General features: G+C 41.0%; 1 protein-coding gene and 1 long non-coding RNA gene across 3 annotated transcripts in view; both read right to left on the reverse strand.

The window, feature by feature from the left end:
• The window catches only part of LOC133275890 (uncharacterized), a 141,488-nt gene that overhangs the window by 60,975 nt on the left and 60,878 nt on the right, over nt 1-19,635 (reverse strand). The gene's annotated exons all lie outside the window — the stretch shown is intronic.
• FZD10 (frizzled class receptor 10) lies at nt 13,975-17,846 on the reverse strand. Its single transcript, XM_061466149.1, has one exon. It carries the CDS (start codon nt 16,810-16,812, stop codon nt 15,055-15,057), a length of 1,758 nt encoding a protein of 585 aa, XP_061322133.1. The 5' UTR covers nt 16,813-17,846; the 3' UTR covers nt 13,975-15,054.

Consider the following 19,635-nt stretch of genomic DNA (forward strand, 5'->3'; position numbering starts at 1 on the left):
GTGAAGTACTCAGCTTCTTAGAATGGAACATAGATGAAGTTGAGCATTTTTATTATTCCTTATTAAGAATGATGAAGAGATACTGCTCTTTTAATCCACCAAAGCCAAAAAAGGAATTTTTGGTACAGAAAGTGAATAGAAGGAAGTACGTGACATACAGAATGAGGTCAATGTCCATTCTTGGAGATCCAGAAAATGCACTTTTCAGCACATAAATTCTGTGTGGGAAATGATCTATAGAACTGCAGAAGCAGAAAAGAAACTTCATGGAGGCCAGAAGATGTGCCAAAGGCTTCATCAGGACTTTGGGTATCTGTAGGGTTGTACCCAGAGTTCAAATTGCTCACAGAAAAGAAATAAACATCCTTCTTGCATTTTCACATGCTTGCATTTGAGTTTGTAACTGAGGCAATTACTAAGTCAGTGACCTGCCTGCATCTGTAACTAGGTGATCTGCATATTCAATTTGCATTTTTGTGGTACTGACAACAGCCTTCATACTCATGTCCTGTACTTTCACTGAGGTCTAGTAACTAAATCAAAGGACAGAGAGCTTAGAGGTTTCTAGATCCTTATCCAGGCTGAGTCACCTGTTGATTCTGTTGTGTCACACAGGAACCTCAGTAGGAGTGACATGGAATTAGTCATTCTCACTGGGAACTAGTCATCTGCAGAAACAGATATTGCCATGTTTACAGATATCAGAAAGGATGCAATTCTGAAGATTTCTACTGTAGGACAAAACTTAGTACTGACCCAGAATCTCCCTGCCCTCTACAAAATTCTGCATCATCTGAGTTTAAAACCAACATATTATATCTGCAAAATACCACTATTTTGGTATTTTGCAGATACAATATCCAAAGATAAACAAATCAATTGTTTAGTTTCATAGCAATAAAAATATCATTGTTTGGCTCAAACAGGTATTTTCTTTCTCATAGGAGATTTTTGTTGGAAAACAGCATCTGAATCATCAAACCCAGGACCCCTCAGTTAGAGATAATTGTGCAGTAGATGCTCATCCAGAAGGGTCCACAAAATTGCTGCTCCCAACTTTTCACAGACACTTCCCACCATCACATAGAGAAGTTTAGACCTGAAGTAAAAGGCTGAAGGACACAGTAATAATTACTATGAGGAATGGGGCAGAAAAAATGAAGTCCATTACCAGTGATTTTTGCTTCTGCTAAGCACTGTATTTGTTCAATTACTCTACAAGTGTGTATTGTACATTGCAGAAGAAAAAAACCCAAAACAACAAACAAAAAGCAGTCTAAAGAAGTCAATGTTCTGTGCCAGTCTGACCCTAGAGAATATTCCTTCTTTCCTGACCCCAAATCAGGCAATCAGCCTAACTCTGGGTGTGTGAGCAAGACTCATCAGCCAGGAATTTGTAAGAGTTTAATACCGCTTGCCAAATCCACCCTCAAACCGTGGCCAACCTCCAGTGCTTCAGAGAAAGATAGAAAAGGGGGTTTAGAATCACCAGGCAAAAAGAAATTTGGGACTTTCCATAGAGCTTAATTGTCATGGACTAGAAAGAAGGGGGAAGAAAAAGGTAAAAAATAGAATTCACTTTGTACGCTCTGAGGATGACAGTATTTCCTCTCCATTCCTTTTTTAGAGAAAAAAAAGAACCAGAGCTTTAGCTGTTGTCAGAAAGATGTGATGAGATCTTAGCTTGGACAGAAGGGGAATTTCTTTTGTAAGAGCTATCCCTTCCCCACATTAGCAAAACAACATTTAATACTCAAGGGTTTAAGAGTCAGAACAGCCCATATTAAAAAAAAATAATAATCCAATAATGCGGGTTTTTTTCAGTGAGTTTTGATTACCCCTGAGGACAAAAAGTAGTCAACTTATACATAAAAATGGAAAACATCCCTTCTGTCTCTTACAGTTAGCTAGTGAAATACCTACCTCCAGATCCCCTCCTAAGCTATGATACCTTCCATACACTTATCTCATTTCATTTTAGTTTCAGAGCTCGCCAATGGAAAACAATGCCTGCTTTCCAACAGAATCTAACTAGGAAAAGAATCTAAGAGAAAAGGCACATACGTAGTTTATAAGAGTACTTTCTCAGCTATCATAGAATGCATCTGTGTACCTTGTTGAAGCTGATGGGATAACTTCTCAATGATACTGCTATCAGAAAGAACAGAATCGGTCCTGTCAGCTGGAAAATATATGATCATTCTGTATGGTCCATTACTGATAAAAGCTTTGCCAAGATCTGATTTGCCTTTTTACTCAAGATGATGCATTTCATCTCAAAAACTGCATAATCGAAGTAGAAATCTGCACTCACTTCTGAGAAATAATATGGCCCACCTAAAACTGGGGTTGCTGTCTTAAAGCCTGTAGCTCACCAGAGGAACCCTTTAGCAGTTGGGGTCCTAGCTGAGCTAGGAATTGAACCTTTGTGTCTTATGTGGTATTCTCAGGTTTTTTTTTTAACCTGTTTGTTTGTAAGGCACAATATACTGGGAAAAGAAAAGGCAGATCAGTGAAGCACTACTGAACAAATGCTGCTGCCACAAGAATCGATTTCAATGGCTTCAAGTCTCATATTATTCTGGGCATGATGTGGATATCCATGTCATAAACCAGTCACATCTACCCTGGCCTCTGTAAAAGGGTTGGCATGAATGTCAACTCAGCACACGGGATAGACTAGCTGAGGTTCGTGTTTCCTCGCTAATAACATGTCTATTTCTTTGATTTTGCTCAACTTGTACGATGTACTTTCAGCCCCGCTTTTATCCTACCTGCATGTATAATATGGTGAGTTGTTAATAGATAAGAATATTGATTGTGGCTGATACTGATTTGTCTGATAACTCCATGAATTCAGTCGTTATGTGTACAGCTGCACAACGATGAACAGACCAGTTGTTATTCTGGAGGAAAGGCAACAGAAAGTGGGAGGCTGTTACAGCAGCATGGGAAGATAGTGCAAAAGTCATGAGTGGGTGAAAGAAACCAAAGCTTGGGTGGAGCAAAAAAAGAAAGGGGTAGGGTGTGAATTGAGATGATGGTGAAGCTTCAGGCAACGGTGACACATTCTATACAGTTATTACAATGCTTTTAATTATCTCCCATGCCTAACATTCCATGAGCACCATGCTGCCATGAGTGGAGACTGATGGGTGGAAAGGGGCATCACTCCCCTCCTACCCTTATGCAATTCAAATCAGAATGATAACTGGTAAATCACTGGAGATAAAGCCCTCTTATTTATTCATTCCTCCTATATATGAGTTGAGCTTTCTCTAGGTGTTCTGCATTTCCTGTGTCCCTGAATGTTATTTATCTGCTGAAACCCAACTGCAATAGACATACTGGTTTTTGCAGTTATTAAGATTACTGAGGCCAGTCTTTCTTGTCCATACTGTGCTTACTGAGGGTGTGTGGCCTAATTAACAGGTGGAGCAGCTTAAAGAAAAAAATAGAAACATAGGCCATTTTTTCCTTTTCCACACTGACAAAATTCTTAACTGACAGGAAAAGATGCTTTTCCAGTAATTGCATCAGCACTGTTCCTGATTGGCACAGGCACTCCCAAAGCATAGCCACCAACCCCAGCCTGTGCTGGGAGCATGAACAGAGAACTCAGTTCAAAAACCCCCTCAACCTACAGCAGTTTTACAGGCACTGCAGTAAAATACAACGTGGTCACATCATTTCCAACATGTTTTAAAGATTCCTATTTGGGGAATAAGAGCTAGAATAGGATTTTGTAAACTTGCCTTATAATTTCTTCTTCTCTTGACAAGAATGATTCACAGTGCTCATGGGATCAGCTGCCTCAAATCTCTCTTACAGTTACCTGACTTTTAGAGGCTGGACAGAGCATGGACTCTATGGCAGCAGATCTCAGCTGCTATCTTCACTGCCTGTGAAATGGCTCTGAAAACAAGATGTCCTCTTCATCCAGTGAAGATCATCTCTGGTTTTCACCACTTCTTTTGTGAAAATTCCAGAGAATGCTTGCAAATAATCCTACACCTTGTAATTCACACCCTTTCTCAGAAATGTTCGACAAGCTTCAGTTTTTGAAAGGGAAAGAGAGATACTTTGCCTGTCTTTTTGCAGTTCTGAACTCAGTTCTAGAGGTACCATCATGCGTATATATACAAAATGAACTAATGAAAAACTAAGTCTTAAATTCCTGATGGGGATTATCTTCTTAGATAACCTGTGCAAATGCTAGATTTTGGCAGATGAATGAAACTTCTCCAGCAAAAAGGAGTGACTGCAATGAAGAATCTCTTGACTATACAGTAACTATACACTAGCAGAATAAATCATCAATAATCGATAGTTATATTGGAACATCCAAAGCTGAGGTGCAGCTACTTCATGAAGTGCCAGACTGGAGATGCTAGCGTAATATGCCACAATCATATTGTCACAGGAAAAGCTATCTGCTATCTTTACTGCCCATGTTAGGAAGTTCTGATTATTCATCATAGATATTATTTTCTGAACATTTATAAAATAAGAAAATAGAATTTTAGACACCCAATAAGGTTTTTGATTTTATAAAAGAATGAGAATTCAGTAAGTCACCAAGCGTTCACATATCTTACATAGATTTTCACATATCTTACATAGATTTTCACATATCTTACATAGACTGAGCTCCACTCTTTCCCAACCTTCTACCATTCAAACTCCCCTTCAAAAGCCATACACCTCCTCTTGCTCTGCCTTAGCTTCACTCCTACTTTTAAAACTGGTAATTCAAGGTTTTGTTCTCACTGAGTTCATGAAGATGAAAGAGCCAGCATCGAGGCAAGATACCAGTCTTGCCCTTATACAAAAAAGCTGGTTCCCAATTACCCACAGGAATCCAGGAGGATATGGGAGCCCTGCCAAGATATTAGCCTGCCCCATGAGAGACAACAAGTCTAGTGGCTTGCGTTATGAATTCTCTGGAACTGGGAGCACACTGGCTAGATATCATCAGTCAGCTCTAACTAGTTCCTGAAAGACAGTGACACTCTGCTCCTGCTGTGATCCCAAAGCACATCTTCCACAGCACCTGTGGGAACCACTGCTCCATGTAGATGTAAGATACTGTTGATGCTGTATCTAAAAACTGGGGCTCCCAGCTCAGCTGACTGGGGGTGATTTCTCTCTCCATCCCTGTGTGAGTCAGCTGCCCCACAGTGCCTGCAGCCATTCAGCTGTGCCTGTCTTCTAACCTGTTCCTGCCTTACTACCTGGGAACGATTTGTCCACACTTGGTTGCTTTTCAGTTCGCTATCTGTAATAGGATGATGTAGCTTTGGTGTTAATATTTAGATGAACAAATGCTAGTTTGAAGTAAGGAGATATTACATTAACTGAAGCCATATAAAGATCTAAGATAGCACATGCAAATTTATGAAATTCTGAGCAATTACTGTGGTGACTGCCACATGGTTCTGGGCCCTACTCAACAGCACCACAGAGTGCCACAGTATACTTAAAGGGATTACTTTACTGTCATTTTTAGTGTACTAGCATTTATTTTTCATCAGAGGTCTAAGATATACCAGTAACACATTAGTCATGTGTCACTCATCCCATGCAAAACACAGAAAAGAAATGGAAACCAGTCATTCCTTTCCTAACATGAACAGGTCTCAGTAACTTGGGAATTTGCTTTGCTAATTAGTTTTCCTGTTTTCAGAAACTACTTCTGCAAATAACGAGAATAAAGAGGAGATAATTTAGGGAGGCCTTTGTGAAAATAAAAAAGAAAAAACTCACCACATAGTTTCCCGAAGTGCTGCTTGTACATTTAAAGTACAAATCCAAAAGATAAACCTGCCTTGAAATAAGATTCACTGATGTGAAATATCAACATACTCAATATTCTTATAGTGAGAGTTTTATGTATGGTCAGATTGTGATGATAGAAAAGGATATTCTGTTGCATACATTTACTAAACTACTCACAGACTACAGCTATTTGAGTCCTGTATGGTTTTGAACAGATATCATGTAAAACCAAGTCAGGAATCACTCACTGGAGTGACCTGAGGTTGTTACTGGAACCGTGTTACGAATTGTAGCATTCTAATCAGTCACAAACTGATTCTATACTTGTTAAAATCAGTTGCAAAGCTTGCCCTGGATCAGTGCTTTAAAAAGATAACTTCAAGAAAAATATATCATGGTAGAGCCCCTGCAGTTTTTTGTTTGGTTTGGTTTTAAATGCCCTCACATGAGGCAGGTATAGATTTGACTCACTGAAATGGTTGTGCCCCTGACTGGCCAGATCCCTCTCCCATCAGTGACAGAAACAATTGTACATTTCAAAGGAACCTCCCTGCAAGTCCAAGAAACATTTTGTTATGCAGATGAAACCAACTTGTTTGTTTTTGTTGATGTTTTTAAATGCCAAGTTGTAGATATGTCTGTTGTGTTAAACTCATCAAACAAGGAACCAGAACATCAGTCTCCTGCATTTTGAGTTCTGCTGTAGACAAGGATAGTTTGCTTAAGCTTGCATTTCAAACAGCAGCTCTTTGATGCTGTAAATACCCAACTGAACAGTGATCATTAACACAAGAAGGTGGGAACATGCAGTCAAATGGAGATTACTTGCAGGAAAGGGACATCCACAAGGGTTGCCAAACTGAAACAGCTTATACCTCAAAATTACTTCGAACTAGCACAAAAGCATACAAAAAACCAAAACCTGTCACTGCCATTGTTGATATTTTAAACATCCACTGCTACTGTAAGAGAAAAATCTGGAAACAGGAATTCTTCCATGGACATGGACTGTGGCTTAGGGTACCATAGGATTCACCACAGGATGGGAAATGACAGGACCTGAGCTATGCTCCTGACTGGCATTACAGTGAGTCTGGGCATGTCCACATTGCACAATGGAGATCTCCAATCTGCACAGCTGCAGTGCAGAGATGAAAGCTGCAAACTGTGTCCCAACACTTCAGCAAGTTTCACAGCAAGGTCACTGACACTTTCAGCCATTTTGAGCCTTATGGTTCCCAAGTTAAAAAGAAAGCCACTAGTTTGCTTTCTGGTCTTCAGAGATACATGGGAGTTTCAGCAGGCAGAGATTTGAGTGCAGATTTTGTACAACGGAAACAGAAGCTGGAGTTCTCAAAATAACTTCTGAATTGCTGCTTTCAGAATTTTGCTTTTCTAGGAAACACATAATATTTATAGATAAATGGAATCTGCTTTTTATCAGAGAGTGTATGATCCACTGAGCACTTACTCTGGCTGTGATTCTGCTTTGGTGTTGTGTCATGCTTTGCAACCCTGTGGATGATGGCAGTTGGAAGAGCGTAAGGCAAACTCACAGCTGTTCCATTTCATAATATTTCCAATACACAGAGAAGAGGGTGGCTTCTGATTACCTAGGGCTGAAATACACAAACAGTTGGACCCTGTCCAGTCATTCTTATGCTGATCTCCACTTCACTCTAAATGCAGCAATACCCCAGTCTCACTGGTGTTTCCTGTGCTACCTAATAAAAGCAGAAGCTGGTTTATTAAGTACCTTTATCAGAGGTCACTAACCATCAACAGCTCATCTGAAGCCAAATGTGGATGTAAAAAAATAAGGAGTAGAGAACATACCTTTTTCTGCCTTTAAAATGTTGGTTTTATTATATCCTGCAAATGAAGGGCTCAGTAGTTTTCAAAACTGACCAAAGAGCTGCATAATACAGCCCCTCACAGACCAAACTATGTGGGCTCTAAGGGTAGAAATTCAAAAGCACCATGCAGGAGAACCTGTTGCCCCAGATAAGTTAATTAACAAAACCAGTAATGGCTGGAGTTCTGAATTGGATTATTCTTCAAACCTTCCCCTGCCACTGCAGCGGAATTTGTTCCAAAAGCGTACATCCGTTAGTTAGCAGAATGGTACTATTGCATTGAGAGCGTATGGTCCTCACATTACGCTTCAACAGACAAAATTTCTAAGAGGGAAATCACTAAACCCCCCTCCCCCCCAAAAAAGATATCTGCAAGACATCTAAAGTGAGACTTGATCTTCCTAACCCTACAGTTCAAATTTACTCTACATGGTACCTGGTATGGTGCTCTGTCCTTAAAACTACCTTTATGGTTATCACCATGCCTACACTGGGAATTGCATCAACCTAATGAAATACTTTTTTTTAATCTGGTTTTAAATTTATCAAGTTAAGTTAGCATAAAAATCACATGTAGACATGTAACTTGGATTTTATTCTCTACTAAGTGTCTATGAATAACTTATGAAAACGTTACCAACATGTCTTATGTCAAACAAGAAAGGCTTATTGAAGAAACTAAAAGGCTGCATTGAGAGTGTAGCAAAAGGATGAGAAGTCTAGGGAAACTGTCATATCTCATTACTAAAATCAGTATCCCAAAGAACAAAAAGGTTCTTTTATCTAATTTTAAAAAGAAAAAAAAGATGACAGGATCAAAAAAAAACAAACAAAAAAACAAACCAACACCTACAGTCATTAAAAAGCCTAAAACCTCAATAGAAATCTGTCCTTTCTTGAAAAATCCATTTACAGGACAAAATAATGACAATATGAAATTGAAATATTTTTTACCAGATTCACTAAAATCTTAAGAGAAATGGACCAACTGAAAGAATATCAAGGGCTCAGATTTCAGTACCATGACTTCTAATGTTATCAAATTACTGTAGGGATCATAGTCCAGTTTTTAAATCTGTTTAAAGAGCCATGAAGGTCAAAATCAGTCTCATGGATGCTATTCGTAATGCAGTTGTAAGGGTAGCATTGCTATAGCTGTGAGGAACTAAGGATGTGAGAAAGATGGGCTGAAGGCAGACAGAATGTTTCTATTAGATCAGCTGGGTATAACTGGGAAAAACCTGCAAGCTTTGAGGCATACAAACCTCTCCTCAGGCTAAAAGCTTTTGAGTGCAAGGTGAGGTTTTTTTCCCATTTTATCAATTGATCAAATGTTCTTTCTCCCTTTGCTGTTTATTATTTCACAAAGATATTAGTCTCAGATAAAGAAAATAGAAAATAGCAAATATACAAGACAGAACCAAACAATGCTTGTGTTCCACAAAGTGTATTTTGAAGTCTGAGGCACCTGCTCAGAGCTGGCAGTCTCTTCTCAACAGTCGCCTGTGTTCATCTGCACCTTTGGTAGCTCAGAACTTTGAACCTCTATTTCTTGCCACACTCCTTACCCAAAAAGAAAGATAAAACACAAGTTTTGAAATATCTTTTCGTTTATGTCAAACAGAAAAACCTCAAAGCAGTCATAGCTACTGGCCAGTACCACAGAAAGCTGTGTGTGGGCAGATTAGAGACTAAAAGGCTGGGATCACTTGAGAGGAGGGTAACAGAAGCAAGTCACATGCAGATGATGAAAGACTGATCAGCAGTCGAAGAGAGGGGAAGGGGAACATAAGTGCTGATCAGTGAAGAAAGCAGGAAACAAGGAGCACATTGTGGGCTCAACTCAAAATGTTGCTGCTCATCGATAGCTCCCATAGATAATATAGGTCTAAGCCCCCTGGTAAAAGGCAGGCTCATGAGCAGAGATATAAAGTGAGTGAAGAATGCTTGATAGGGTATCCTGCCAGCAGGAAATACAGATTTATTAATTCTGAGCATTCTGCAATAAACAGATGTGCAGTGTTCTCAAAAAGCCTATGTTAAATAAATACAAAACTTCCACTCCATCCCAACATGATCAACATCCCTTTTTGAAATGACACTTGGTTTTGCAACACACTATTCTTTGTGCATTCTAACACAGTCTCACATTTTGAAAATATAACTGAAATAATTTCCCTCACTGTTTTATTTTTTTTCTATATAATGAATTTATGTCCTGTCAGGACTTGCAAAATAATGCTCTGATGTGGGGAAAAAAATTATCAAAATAATGACTTTTCCTGTAGCACATGCTTTCCCTGGGATAGGAAGTCCAATTCAAAGCATATGCTGAAATTAGCTGGACACCCATTGATTTCAGTGGAGCAGATCTGTGAGGAGATCTTGAAGAATAGAAGGAAGAAACTAGTGACAACAAATAAAAGGAATTCCTTTTTAAACAATGCCTTACAAATATATACAATGATCACTCGGTCCAGCCTTTGATGTCCAGCTCCCAAAGCTTTAACTTTGTTACTACAGGAAAAGCAGAATTGGGCTCCCAAACCAGACAGGCACGAATCACATCTGTTCTCAGACACACCAGAATTAACTAATGAGACACTGCTGACTGCAGCATGTATTTGCATGTAGATCGGCAAGTCCATACCAAAGTCCTCCATAGACAACATTAAACAATCTGTAGAGATTTGCTTATGTGATCTGCCATATGGCCCTTGGTGAAGTCAAGGACTTGCTTTGTGCTATTTTGTAGAAATATCCATTGCATTTCACAAGTAAGAAAAAGCTATTTGGAACAGTACTTATTAAAGCTAAAATCTGACCTTACAAACCAGGACCTGTTTTGTTTCTCAAACCTGATCATCCGTCTCTTCTAGATACACATAAAAAGATACAGAAAGCTCAAGCAGAACAGATTCATGGGCAATATATACTATTGTTTGGACAAAAATATCCAAACAGGTTCATATGAGCACCCAGGCTAATTTAACTTGCAGCTCACTGAAAATAAAGCTTTTGTTATGGGAACGTTGATACAACCTTAACTGTAACAGCACAAACACTGCTACTGAAATACAGTTTTGAGTAAGCTCCATCAAGGAGTGTTTTGTAAATGAATAATGACTTTGCTTATAGCTAATCAACATCAAGTGTGTTAGAAAAGATGAAATAGTGCTGGAAGGCAGTGGGAGGTAGAGGAGCCTCAAAGTGCAAACAGGTGCTGATCTCCCTTCAGGGGGGATTGAGTGGCATAGACCTTACAGGCCTGTCACTTCTGATCAAAGCAAGCTGCAAGACCACATAATCACCATCACCCACCTTTTAAAGGATGCCCTGATTTATCATCTGTCAGTGTTAATAACTCAGCTACTCTAAAATACTTCACAACATTACACAAGGATAACATTTCAAATTTTTTTAAAAGAAATGTGCAAATGTTTTAAACCAAAACGCACTAAAGTTCCTCTTTTGAGGCCATCTGTTTTTGGAGACCACCTGTCATCAAAAGACCACCTGAGCACATAATATCCCATCATTACAGAACTATCCCCTTGAAGCCATGGATTTTAAGCGTTAGAATAAGAGAAGTTTATGTTACAGATGCTGTTGTTACTGGGCTTTTCATAGAGTTTGAAGCCATGGGATGACAGCCATATGTGAAAAATAGCTTTTTAATAACATACATATAAAATGCAACTTTGGGGAAAATCTGATAACAGATCTGAACATTCCTTGATAGAGCTCTTCACTTCCCTTCAACCATGGTGCTTGCACTGTACTTAATGCTGAGACACAGTCTGCATCCTCAGAATCTACCTACTTTGAGACAATTTCTACCCTCATGGGTCATCTACAAAGAGAACAGAGCACTTGTACACAGGCCTGTGGCAAAAGTCTGATTCTTGATTTACAGTCTATCTATACACTAACAGAATGAATTTTTTTTGAGCTATTTTAATCTGATAAATGCCACTGGACTGTGATGAAACTTCCTTTCCAGAAGGACATTTGGACTCATATTCCTTCCTCAACAAGTTTGCGATGGAGTGACTGCATTGTTAATACATCTACATGGAGATACTTTCAAGAAAAGTCTGCTGATAAGCAAATACCCAACAGGCCTTGATAGTACTAAGAGAAAAATCCAATAAAATTCAACAAATATGAACATGATTTTACTAAAATATAAAATTACTGTGACAAGTAAATAAGTTTAATACAGAATATTTTTTGTGATATTTTCTTAGACTTTTGTTTTATCATTATCATTTTACTAATATGCAGCCTTCTAAGACAAGATTCTCTGTTAAATTATTAATAATGTTATATTCAATCACTGAAATGTTGTGGAAATAAGTATATCACTTTCCATTAACAGCTGCAAGCTTCCAATTCCTTAAGTAGCAACTTCAGTATGAAACTGTTAAGGCTGTTCGGAGTTACGGGACAGCAAGAAGTACGATTTCTGAAGTAACTCACTCTTAAGATGTCCTTGAAGACAATCATTATACTTGGCTGCATCTACAGTACATTAGATCTGATGTAATGAAATCAGCATCATTATATACTTGAAGAATCTAGCTCGCTTACCAGTAAAATAATACAAAATAATTGAATAACCGCAAAGCTGAAATAAAATCTAAATACTTAGTTTACAGTTCAGCGAGAATCTATTTGTAACGTGATACATCTAGCCAAGCATTCATATTTGGTATTTTCATAGAAGAACTTGCAGTTCTGCTCTGGTGACAGCGAAGGGCCTAAGCTGACAACTGATTAAATTCAGAAAGGCAGCAGGAATTCAGGCACTGCTGAACATCTTTCTTCATTTTTTGCCTCTTCCAGACTCCTAGTAGCAGACTGTAAAAATACATGATCAACAATGAAAGCAAATAATTGTCTATAGTCTACAAAAATAGTGAGCTGTTTATTTCAGTGGCTAATGTATTTTGGAGTGAAGCCTGAAACCATTCTCTAAACAAATCTTGTCACTGGTAAAACCAGCACTAACATTTATATCAGAGATGAAATTGGTGTGAGTCAGGTAGGTTACTGACAATGTGCCACGCACCATAACAAACACATACTTGAAGGATTCCTGTAGCAATTTGCAATACACAGGTGATTTTAAAACTGTATTTCTCAGATCTAATATAATCCATCTCAACTAGAACATACACAGATGGAGAGGCATTAATTCAGTAGTTTCAGGAGTGTTTTTGGTTCATGGAATGTCCTACTTTGGCTCCAGCAGGGTGTCCTCTGACAGGATTATCTTCCAGGGCATCTAAAAGCTGTGTACCAAACAGTGCACACAGGCATAAAGGAGGAAAAATAGATTTCCTCCTCCCCCAGAAGATAAATTTTACATTGAAAGCTGCTTTGCACGTACGCAATTTAGACAAAGATTATTAATAATACCTGCAACCTAATTTTTGTCATTCAAGTTATTAGTTGTTCCTAGAAACATTTAAAAAGCCTACAAGAAGACACACATTTATTTGTCACACTTGCACAGATAAACTGAAAAACCAGACCACTGAAAAGGATCCTTTTGTTACAGAGTTCCTAGACACAAGATGACTGTCACCGGGATCCTCACTCCACCAAAGCCCATTAAGACCTCTCTTCTTTCCGTGATGAGACACCTGATAAAGGGTTTTCTAGAACAGCCCGTGTGAGAAAGTGAGGTTATGTTACTATCTCCCCAGGTGATCACACTGCCCATTGGTCAACTGCATGGAAAACTGCAGGTTCATTCAAAATCATGCTCCACTCTAAACTTTTTGAAAATGCATATATAGTTTTAACAGCTAGATTTCCAAAAGCAGTATTCAAATAGCATGGTTTTATTTCCCCTCTTACTTCTCCCGATCTTCCCTAAGTCTTTTCCCAAATAACACTGATACTTTCAGTAGTGGTAGAAATAAAATCCCTGAAGAGTCGAGGCTGAGTCGCATTCACACTGCGCTGAAGTGAGCCGGCTATCTTTAACATGCTGAACATACCCCATGCAAATCTGAAAGGGGTGTTAACCGAGGGTCACTGCTGTAATCTCGGCGTTCTGTAAACACGGTACTACTCTCCATCTCCGCAGCTTTTTTACATCACTAAAGCTTCTTCCCATTCAGTTTTCTCAGTTGCAGGGGCTCACAGAAAGATGCAACTTCAAAATCCCATTTGTTTAATTCCAACTTGCAATATCTTTGGAGGAAATTCTTGTTCTATCTGTTTATACTTGCAGGCAAGTATATTCAGTGTATGCTTTTAGCAAGTTATTGAGAAAACAAGTTTATTAACCACATAACACATCAGAGAAAGTTTAGAACACACAAAATTATCAAACTAAAGAACATATTTTATTTTTAATAAAATAGTGGAGCATGAAAAATAATTGTATATTACAAATATATACAGCACACACTGTGCATCCCAGCACAGTAAAGAGCATCACTCTATACAAAGCTTCCCTTTGCAGAATCTAGTGCTTCTTGATCTATTCATAGTGAGAATTTGTTTAACAATAGAAAGAGTCAATAAGCCCTTTGGGTCTCTTTGAATTGATCCCCCCCATTTTTTTTTGCACAAATCAGTCCCAACGTGTATAACATTGGCTTGATTTCCATTAAAAAGCCACAAAATGTAACACTAAAGGGTTTCTGAGGACTAGACCTCTTAGTTCTTTTGTTAAGAGACTTCTTTTGTTGTCTTTATGTACAGCAAAATACTTGTTTCTCTTTTCATGTCATGGTAAGAAAAAAAAATGTATTGCACATTATTCTTATTCACAAAGTTTGTGTCTGGTGCAGGAAGTTTCTCTTTTAGTGAAAGAATATTGGTGAGCATTATAGATTGAACCTATTTTTAGGCACTCCAAACCCACTAGGCTGAGATGAGCTGTAAAGGATTTCTCTCTTTCTCTTTTTAAGTTAGCACAGAGTTGCTCTCCCAGATAGCGCACTCACTGAGGACAGGCCTCTTCGGGACCTTAGTTTCCCTGCAGAGACAATGCTCACTGGGCACTTTCAAAATCAAATCATTGCTCCAGAAAACTATAGCTTGTTACTCAGAAACCTGCAGGAAATCCAGCTCAGCTACATGAAAAAGTTAAATAGGGTGTTTTTATCTCTTTTAAATAAATCTGAGGGCTGGATGAAGTACATAACTACAGATTAGTAACAGAAGAGACTGGTTTAATACACAATATTCCTTTCATTGAAAACCTTTCCATGAGTACATTTACCTTCAGCTTCTCACCAGGTCCTGAATTCAGCGTGATACATTTTTTGCCTTGAGATATTAAACTGTTCTGAGAGAGAAAAAAAAAAAGCAGCACCATTTACTTGTTTAATTTCTGACTGCTACTGTGGGCATTTGTAAGTCTGCCAGGTGAGATAAAGTCTTTTCTAAAACCTGGTCACACACAAGTGGGTGGTTGTAATGTCGATTCGTATTTTGCAAGGTGAGTTTTCTGTGGATGTTGAGGTTTTTTGTAGATGCCGCTACTTGTGATAACACTCGCAGGTTTTCTCCTGCTCCTCTTCTTCAATCTTCGACTACAAACATTTTGCCAGGACTGAAGGGTCTTGGAAGTCCAGATCCACATCCCGCTAGTAATGCCCACCACTAACAACATAAAAATCTTGACCATAAAGATTTCTACTGCTGGAATAGAGTTATTCATCATGCAGTCTAAATTTTTTGTCTGGTTGTTCATCTTGCATTTCTGCTGAGTTGCCACAATTTTCCAATAATCCATATTAAGTCTTTCATAAAAGTAGCAAGCTATCACACAAGTTGCAGGCACTGTATACAAGACTGAGAAGACACCAATCCTGACCATAAGTTTCTCCAACTTGTCAGTATTTTCTCCACCTGTTTTCATCACCCTCCTGATATGAAAAAGGGCCACAAAACCAGAGAGAATAAAAGAAGTGCCAATGATTAGATAACAAGCCAAAGGAATGAGTACAAACCCCGTCAAGGCATTCACGTCCATGCTTCCAACATAGCACAACCCTGTCAGCTCATCTCCAGCCACCCTTCTCATAACTAGGATCATGATGGTCTTCACAGCCGGAATGGCCCATGCTGCTAAATGGAAGTAGCTACTGTTTGCTTCAATCGCTTCGTGCCCCCATTTTTTCCCAGCTGCAAGAAACCAAGTTAAAGTCAAGATTACCCACCATAAGGAACTTGCCATACCAAAATAATACAGAACCAGGAACACAATGGTGCAGCCAGTGCTCTCCAGTCCTTCCTGGATGACATAGAGTTGGCCGCTGTCCCTATCACAGGCGATATTTTCAGCACCTGAAAAGAGGCGAATAATGTACCCCACTGAATAGACGCAGTAGCACATGGAGAGAAAGATGATGGGCCTCTCGGGGTACTTGAAACGTTGAGGATCTATCAGAAAAGTGAGTACAGTAAAAGCACTGGAGAAGAAGCACAGAATGGACCAGATGGCAATCCAAATGACAGCAAATTTTTTGTCATCCCTACTCCAGTAAACATCAACCCCTGGCGTGCAGAGAGGCGCGCAGGAAGCACTCTTCTCCACATGGTGGAACTTGCCAGGATTTTCACAGGAGGTCCTGCTCAGACTGTCCTTATGCTGCTGCAGATCGTGGCCACTGCTGGGCCGCTGTGGCCGAAACATGGGTGGCAGCATGCTAGATCCTCTCGGTGTCTCATCTGACCCGTTGTTGGGGGCTTCCATGCAAAGGTAATTGGGGTCATTCTTGTTGGGCAGTTTGCTGCAGTCTAAGGAGTCTGGCCATTTGAAATTGAACTGCTCCATAATAGGAGAGCATTTCAGCCTGGCCTGCTCGCACATAACCCGGCAGGCTGGGATCGGCGTAGAAACCTGCTCTGTGCACATAGGAGCATAGAGGGAGCACAGGAAAAATTTCAGATGGCTGTGGCAACCGTACTCCACCAAGGGGGCAAACTCGTGCAGCTGAATAGCAGCTTCCCTTTGGTTTTCATGTCCCATCAGGTTAGGCATCCTTGTCATGTTGTACCCTATATCCTTGCACATGGGGATTTCTATCGGTTGGCACCTTCCGTCACCAGGGCGGTCAATGTCTATGGAGCTTATCCCCGCGCAGAGGCCGCTCAGCCCGCAGAGCACCAGCAAGGGCTGCAGGACGCTCCTCGCCGCCGGCCCCATTGCGGCGGCCGCAGCGGCGCGGGCCTCAAGTGTACGGCCGGAGCTCGGCTCCCGCCGGCGGAGTCACTTGAGCGGCTGTTGCCCGGGACGACACCAGTACCGGGCCCGGCCCGCCCTGGGGGGGTCGGCGGCGGGCGGCGGCGGCGCGCAGGTCACCATAGCCCGGGCCAGGCAGCGAGGGAGGCGGGCGGGCAACTTCCCAAAGAGCCGGGGAAAGGGAAAGTACCCGCAGTCCACAGATGCGCAGCACTTACTGCGGGGAGCCCGGCAACTTTCTTTTCCCTGGGCTTTCACTTTTACGATCCGTCTTTCCACCACCCTTCCTCCTCCCGCCGCTGCATCCTCGGAGCAGGGGCAGAGCGATGCCGGAACCGTTCGGGTCTGGGTAGATCCGAGCGACCACTGCTTCAAATTGCACACGTCCCGGGCGGCGTTTCGGTCCAGCGGGTTTCCTCCGGGGATTTTCCTCTCTCTAGAGCGGGTCACGGCTCTGGACTTTCTTGCCGAGAGGTGGGGATTGGTTTATCCGAGCGCAGAATAAAGGAGGAGGAGGAGGAAATATCTAAGCCACTGCAGAGGGGGGCCTAAATCCCCCCCACCCCGTTCTCGCCGCCCTCTCCTCTGGGTTTGCAATAGGCCGGCCCGTGTGGGTGAGCGCTGCCCGCTCCGGTCCCCGCCTTATCAGGAGCTCCCGCGGCCCGGGCAGCTGGGGCTTAGGGGCGGCTGAGTCCGAGGATGAAATAAAATAGGAAAGAAAAAAAAAAACACCATAAAAAACAACCCTGTGCAGGATCCGCCTCGCATACGACATCCACTTTGCATGAGAAAGGTGAAGCTGACACGGTGATTACTTTCCAATCACTCGGAACGCCTTGAAACCTCCTTAAGGACCCCTACAGGTTTTCCTTGATCAGCACAGATTAGAAAAAGCCCCATTTGTTTCTCTCCCCTCCTGTCTGTCCTCCCGTCCCTTCTCTTTGCCCTCTCCCGAAAGTTTAGCGAGCTCCGGTCAGCAGAAGGCGCCGGCCGAGCCCCTGCTCAGGTAGGCAGCGGAGAGGAGGAGCCGCGGCCGGGGGGGTGGTGCCTCCCGGGCTGCCCCCCCGGGGCAGGGGGGTGATGCTGTAGCAGACAGGAGGATGTGGGGCGGAGGATGTGTTTTATGGCGAGTGCTGTAAAGTCCTCGCTGTCAGGGCCATAAACCAGGGTTGCTTTCAGCTGTTTTCAAATGTCGTGCTTTGTCTCGACTCCCTGCATGAGCAGGACAGGCAGGCTTTTGCAAGTACCTGGCTATGGTTTTAATCACAGGATGGCATCACTCAAAAGTTGCTTGCCTTTTTTTTTTTTTCTCCCTTTCTTTTTTCCTCTTCGTTAAATAAGGAACCCTAAGAGAACTAGAGACATCCCCTTGGGAAAGTTACTTCATCCACTGTAGAAAAGGTACTTAACAGGTTTTGCAGACAGGGATCGTTCTGAAGTGAGTTGTGTTTACTTTTTAAGTTAAGCTTTGAGATTTATCCTGTTTACTGGTCTATCAGAGCTAGAAGGAAGTTAAATCCCACGCCAAACTAGAATTCCCAGTTTTGCAGACCAAAAAGGAGCACTGTGATCAGAAGTCAAAAGATTAGTTCTACTTTTTTTTTTTTTTTTCCTTTGAGCTTAGTTTTAGCGAACATATTAATGAGGAAGGAAAATCTCCCTTCTCTGCATTCGTGCTCGCCCACACAACCCGGGCTCCTCTCCATTAGTGCCTGTTTCTTATCGAAGCGAACACGGATTCTCCTGGAAATTACCAAATCCCGCAGGGTCGGAGTTAATACCCCGCTAGGCTCTAGAAAGGAAACTCTTGGCTTCCTCAACTGTGATAAGGGTGACATGGAGCCAAGCAAGGACAACAGACCAGGGCTAATGGTTGTCTTTAAGCCCCTGAAGATGTGGCTAGTTTCTGCCTAAAAGTAAAAGCCCTCATAAAAATGTTTTAAATGAGTAGTGCTCCTTGTGGCTTTTCAGTGGATGGAGGAGATTATACTTATAGAGTGTTGGTCTTAGGGGCTGACCTTTCCTTGAGCACTTTGAAATTCCTTAGGGAATGTTACAAAAGCAGGCAGGGTTATGGGCAAACCCCCTTTATTTAGTTTAGTGTGTCTCTGTGTATGTATGTGTGTGAGAGAGTGTGTGTTGGGGCATCTCCATTCTTCATTAATCTAAGCCTGGTTTCTTAGTATTTGTATGCATCCTGATTCCTTTTCTGGAGAGCTCAGCTGGGGGTAGGAGGGAAGCGTGGGGAAAGCTTTTACATGGGACAAGTAAATTCTACTTTTAAAAAGTAGGATTTAAATAATAATGAAAAGTAGAATTGAAATAACGTGCAAGATGAACATATGCAATATTTGGTTCGTTCAATTTGTTTGGAAGCTTGGTTTTATTTTTTAGTAAACATACTTTTTTTTCAACAAGTCTTTTTATAAAGCACATTATATCACCATTCATATTAATCTAAATACACGAACTAAACCATGGCCTGTTTTCCTCTATAGCACTGATAGCAACCCTTTTTCCTACGGGGCAAAAAGAAATACAAAAGAAAGTGAGAAAAAAGGGGGCAGGAGGGAACCCTCAACCTTTGTAGTTGTGTCTCTCTTAATTGATCTTTTATGTGGCAATTTAAACCAGCCTTGTTTTTTCCAGCCATTACTTTAGCATCCTGCTTTAGATCATTCCTTTTACTTTCTATATTTTTAAAGAGCTGTCTGGGGTTCTCTCCCATTCAAGGAGCTGGAGTCAGTGAAACCAACAAATAGAACGTTATATAGAAAAAATGAGAGC

This window comes from Pezoporus flaviventris, unplaced genomic scaffold (assembly GCF_033815535.1).
Source record: "Pezoporus flaviventris isolate CSIRO_AGI_PZ_B2104156 unplaced genomic scaffold, CSIRO_AGI_Pfla_v1 ptg000041l, whole genome shotgun sequence".
Classification (NCBI taxonomy): Eukaryota; Metazoa; Chordata; class Aves; order Psittaciformes; family Psittacidae; genus Pezoporus; species Pezoporus flaviventris.

What these genes read in the sequence shown, in the direction of transcription:
- FZD10 (XM_061466149.1), bottom strand. Translation starts at nt 16,812, where the DNA reads ATGGGGCCGGCGGCGAGGAGCGTCCTGCAGCCCTTGCTGGTGCTCTGC.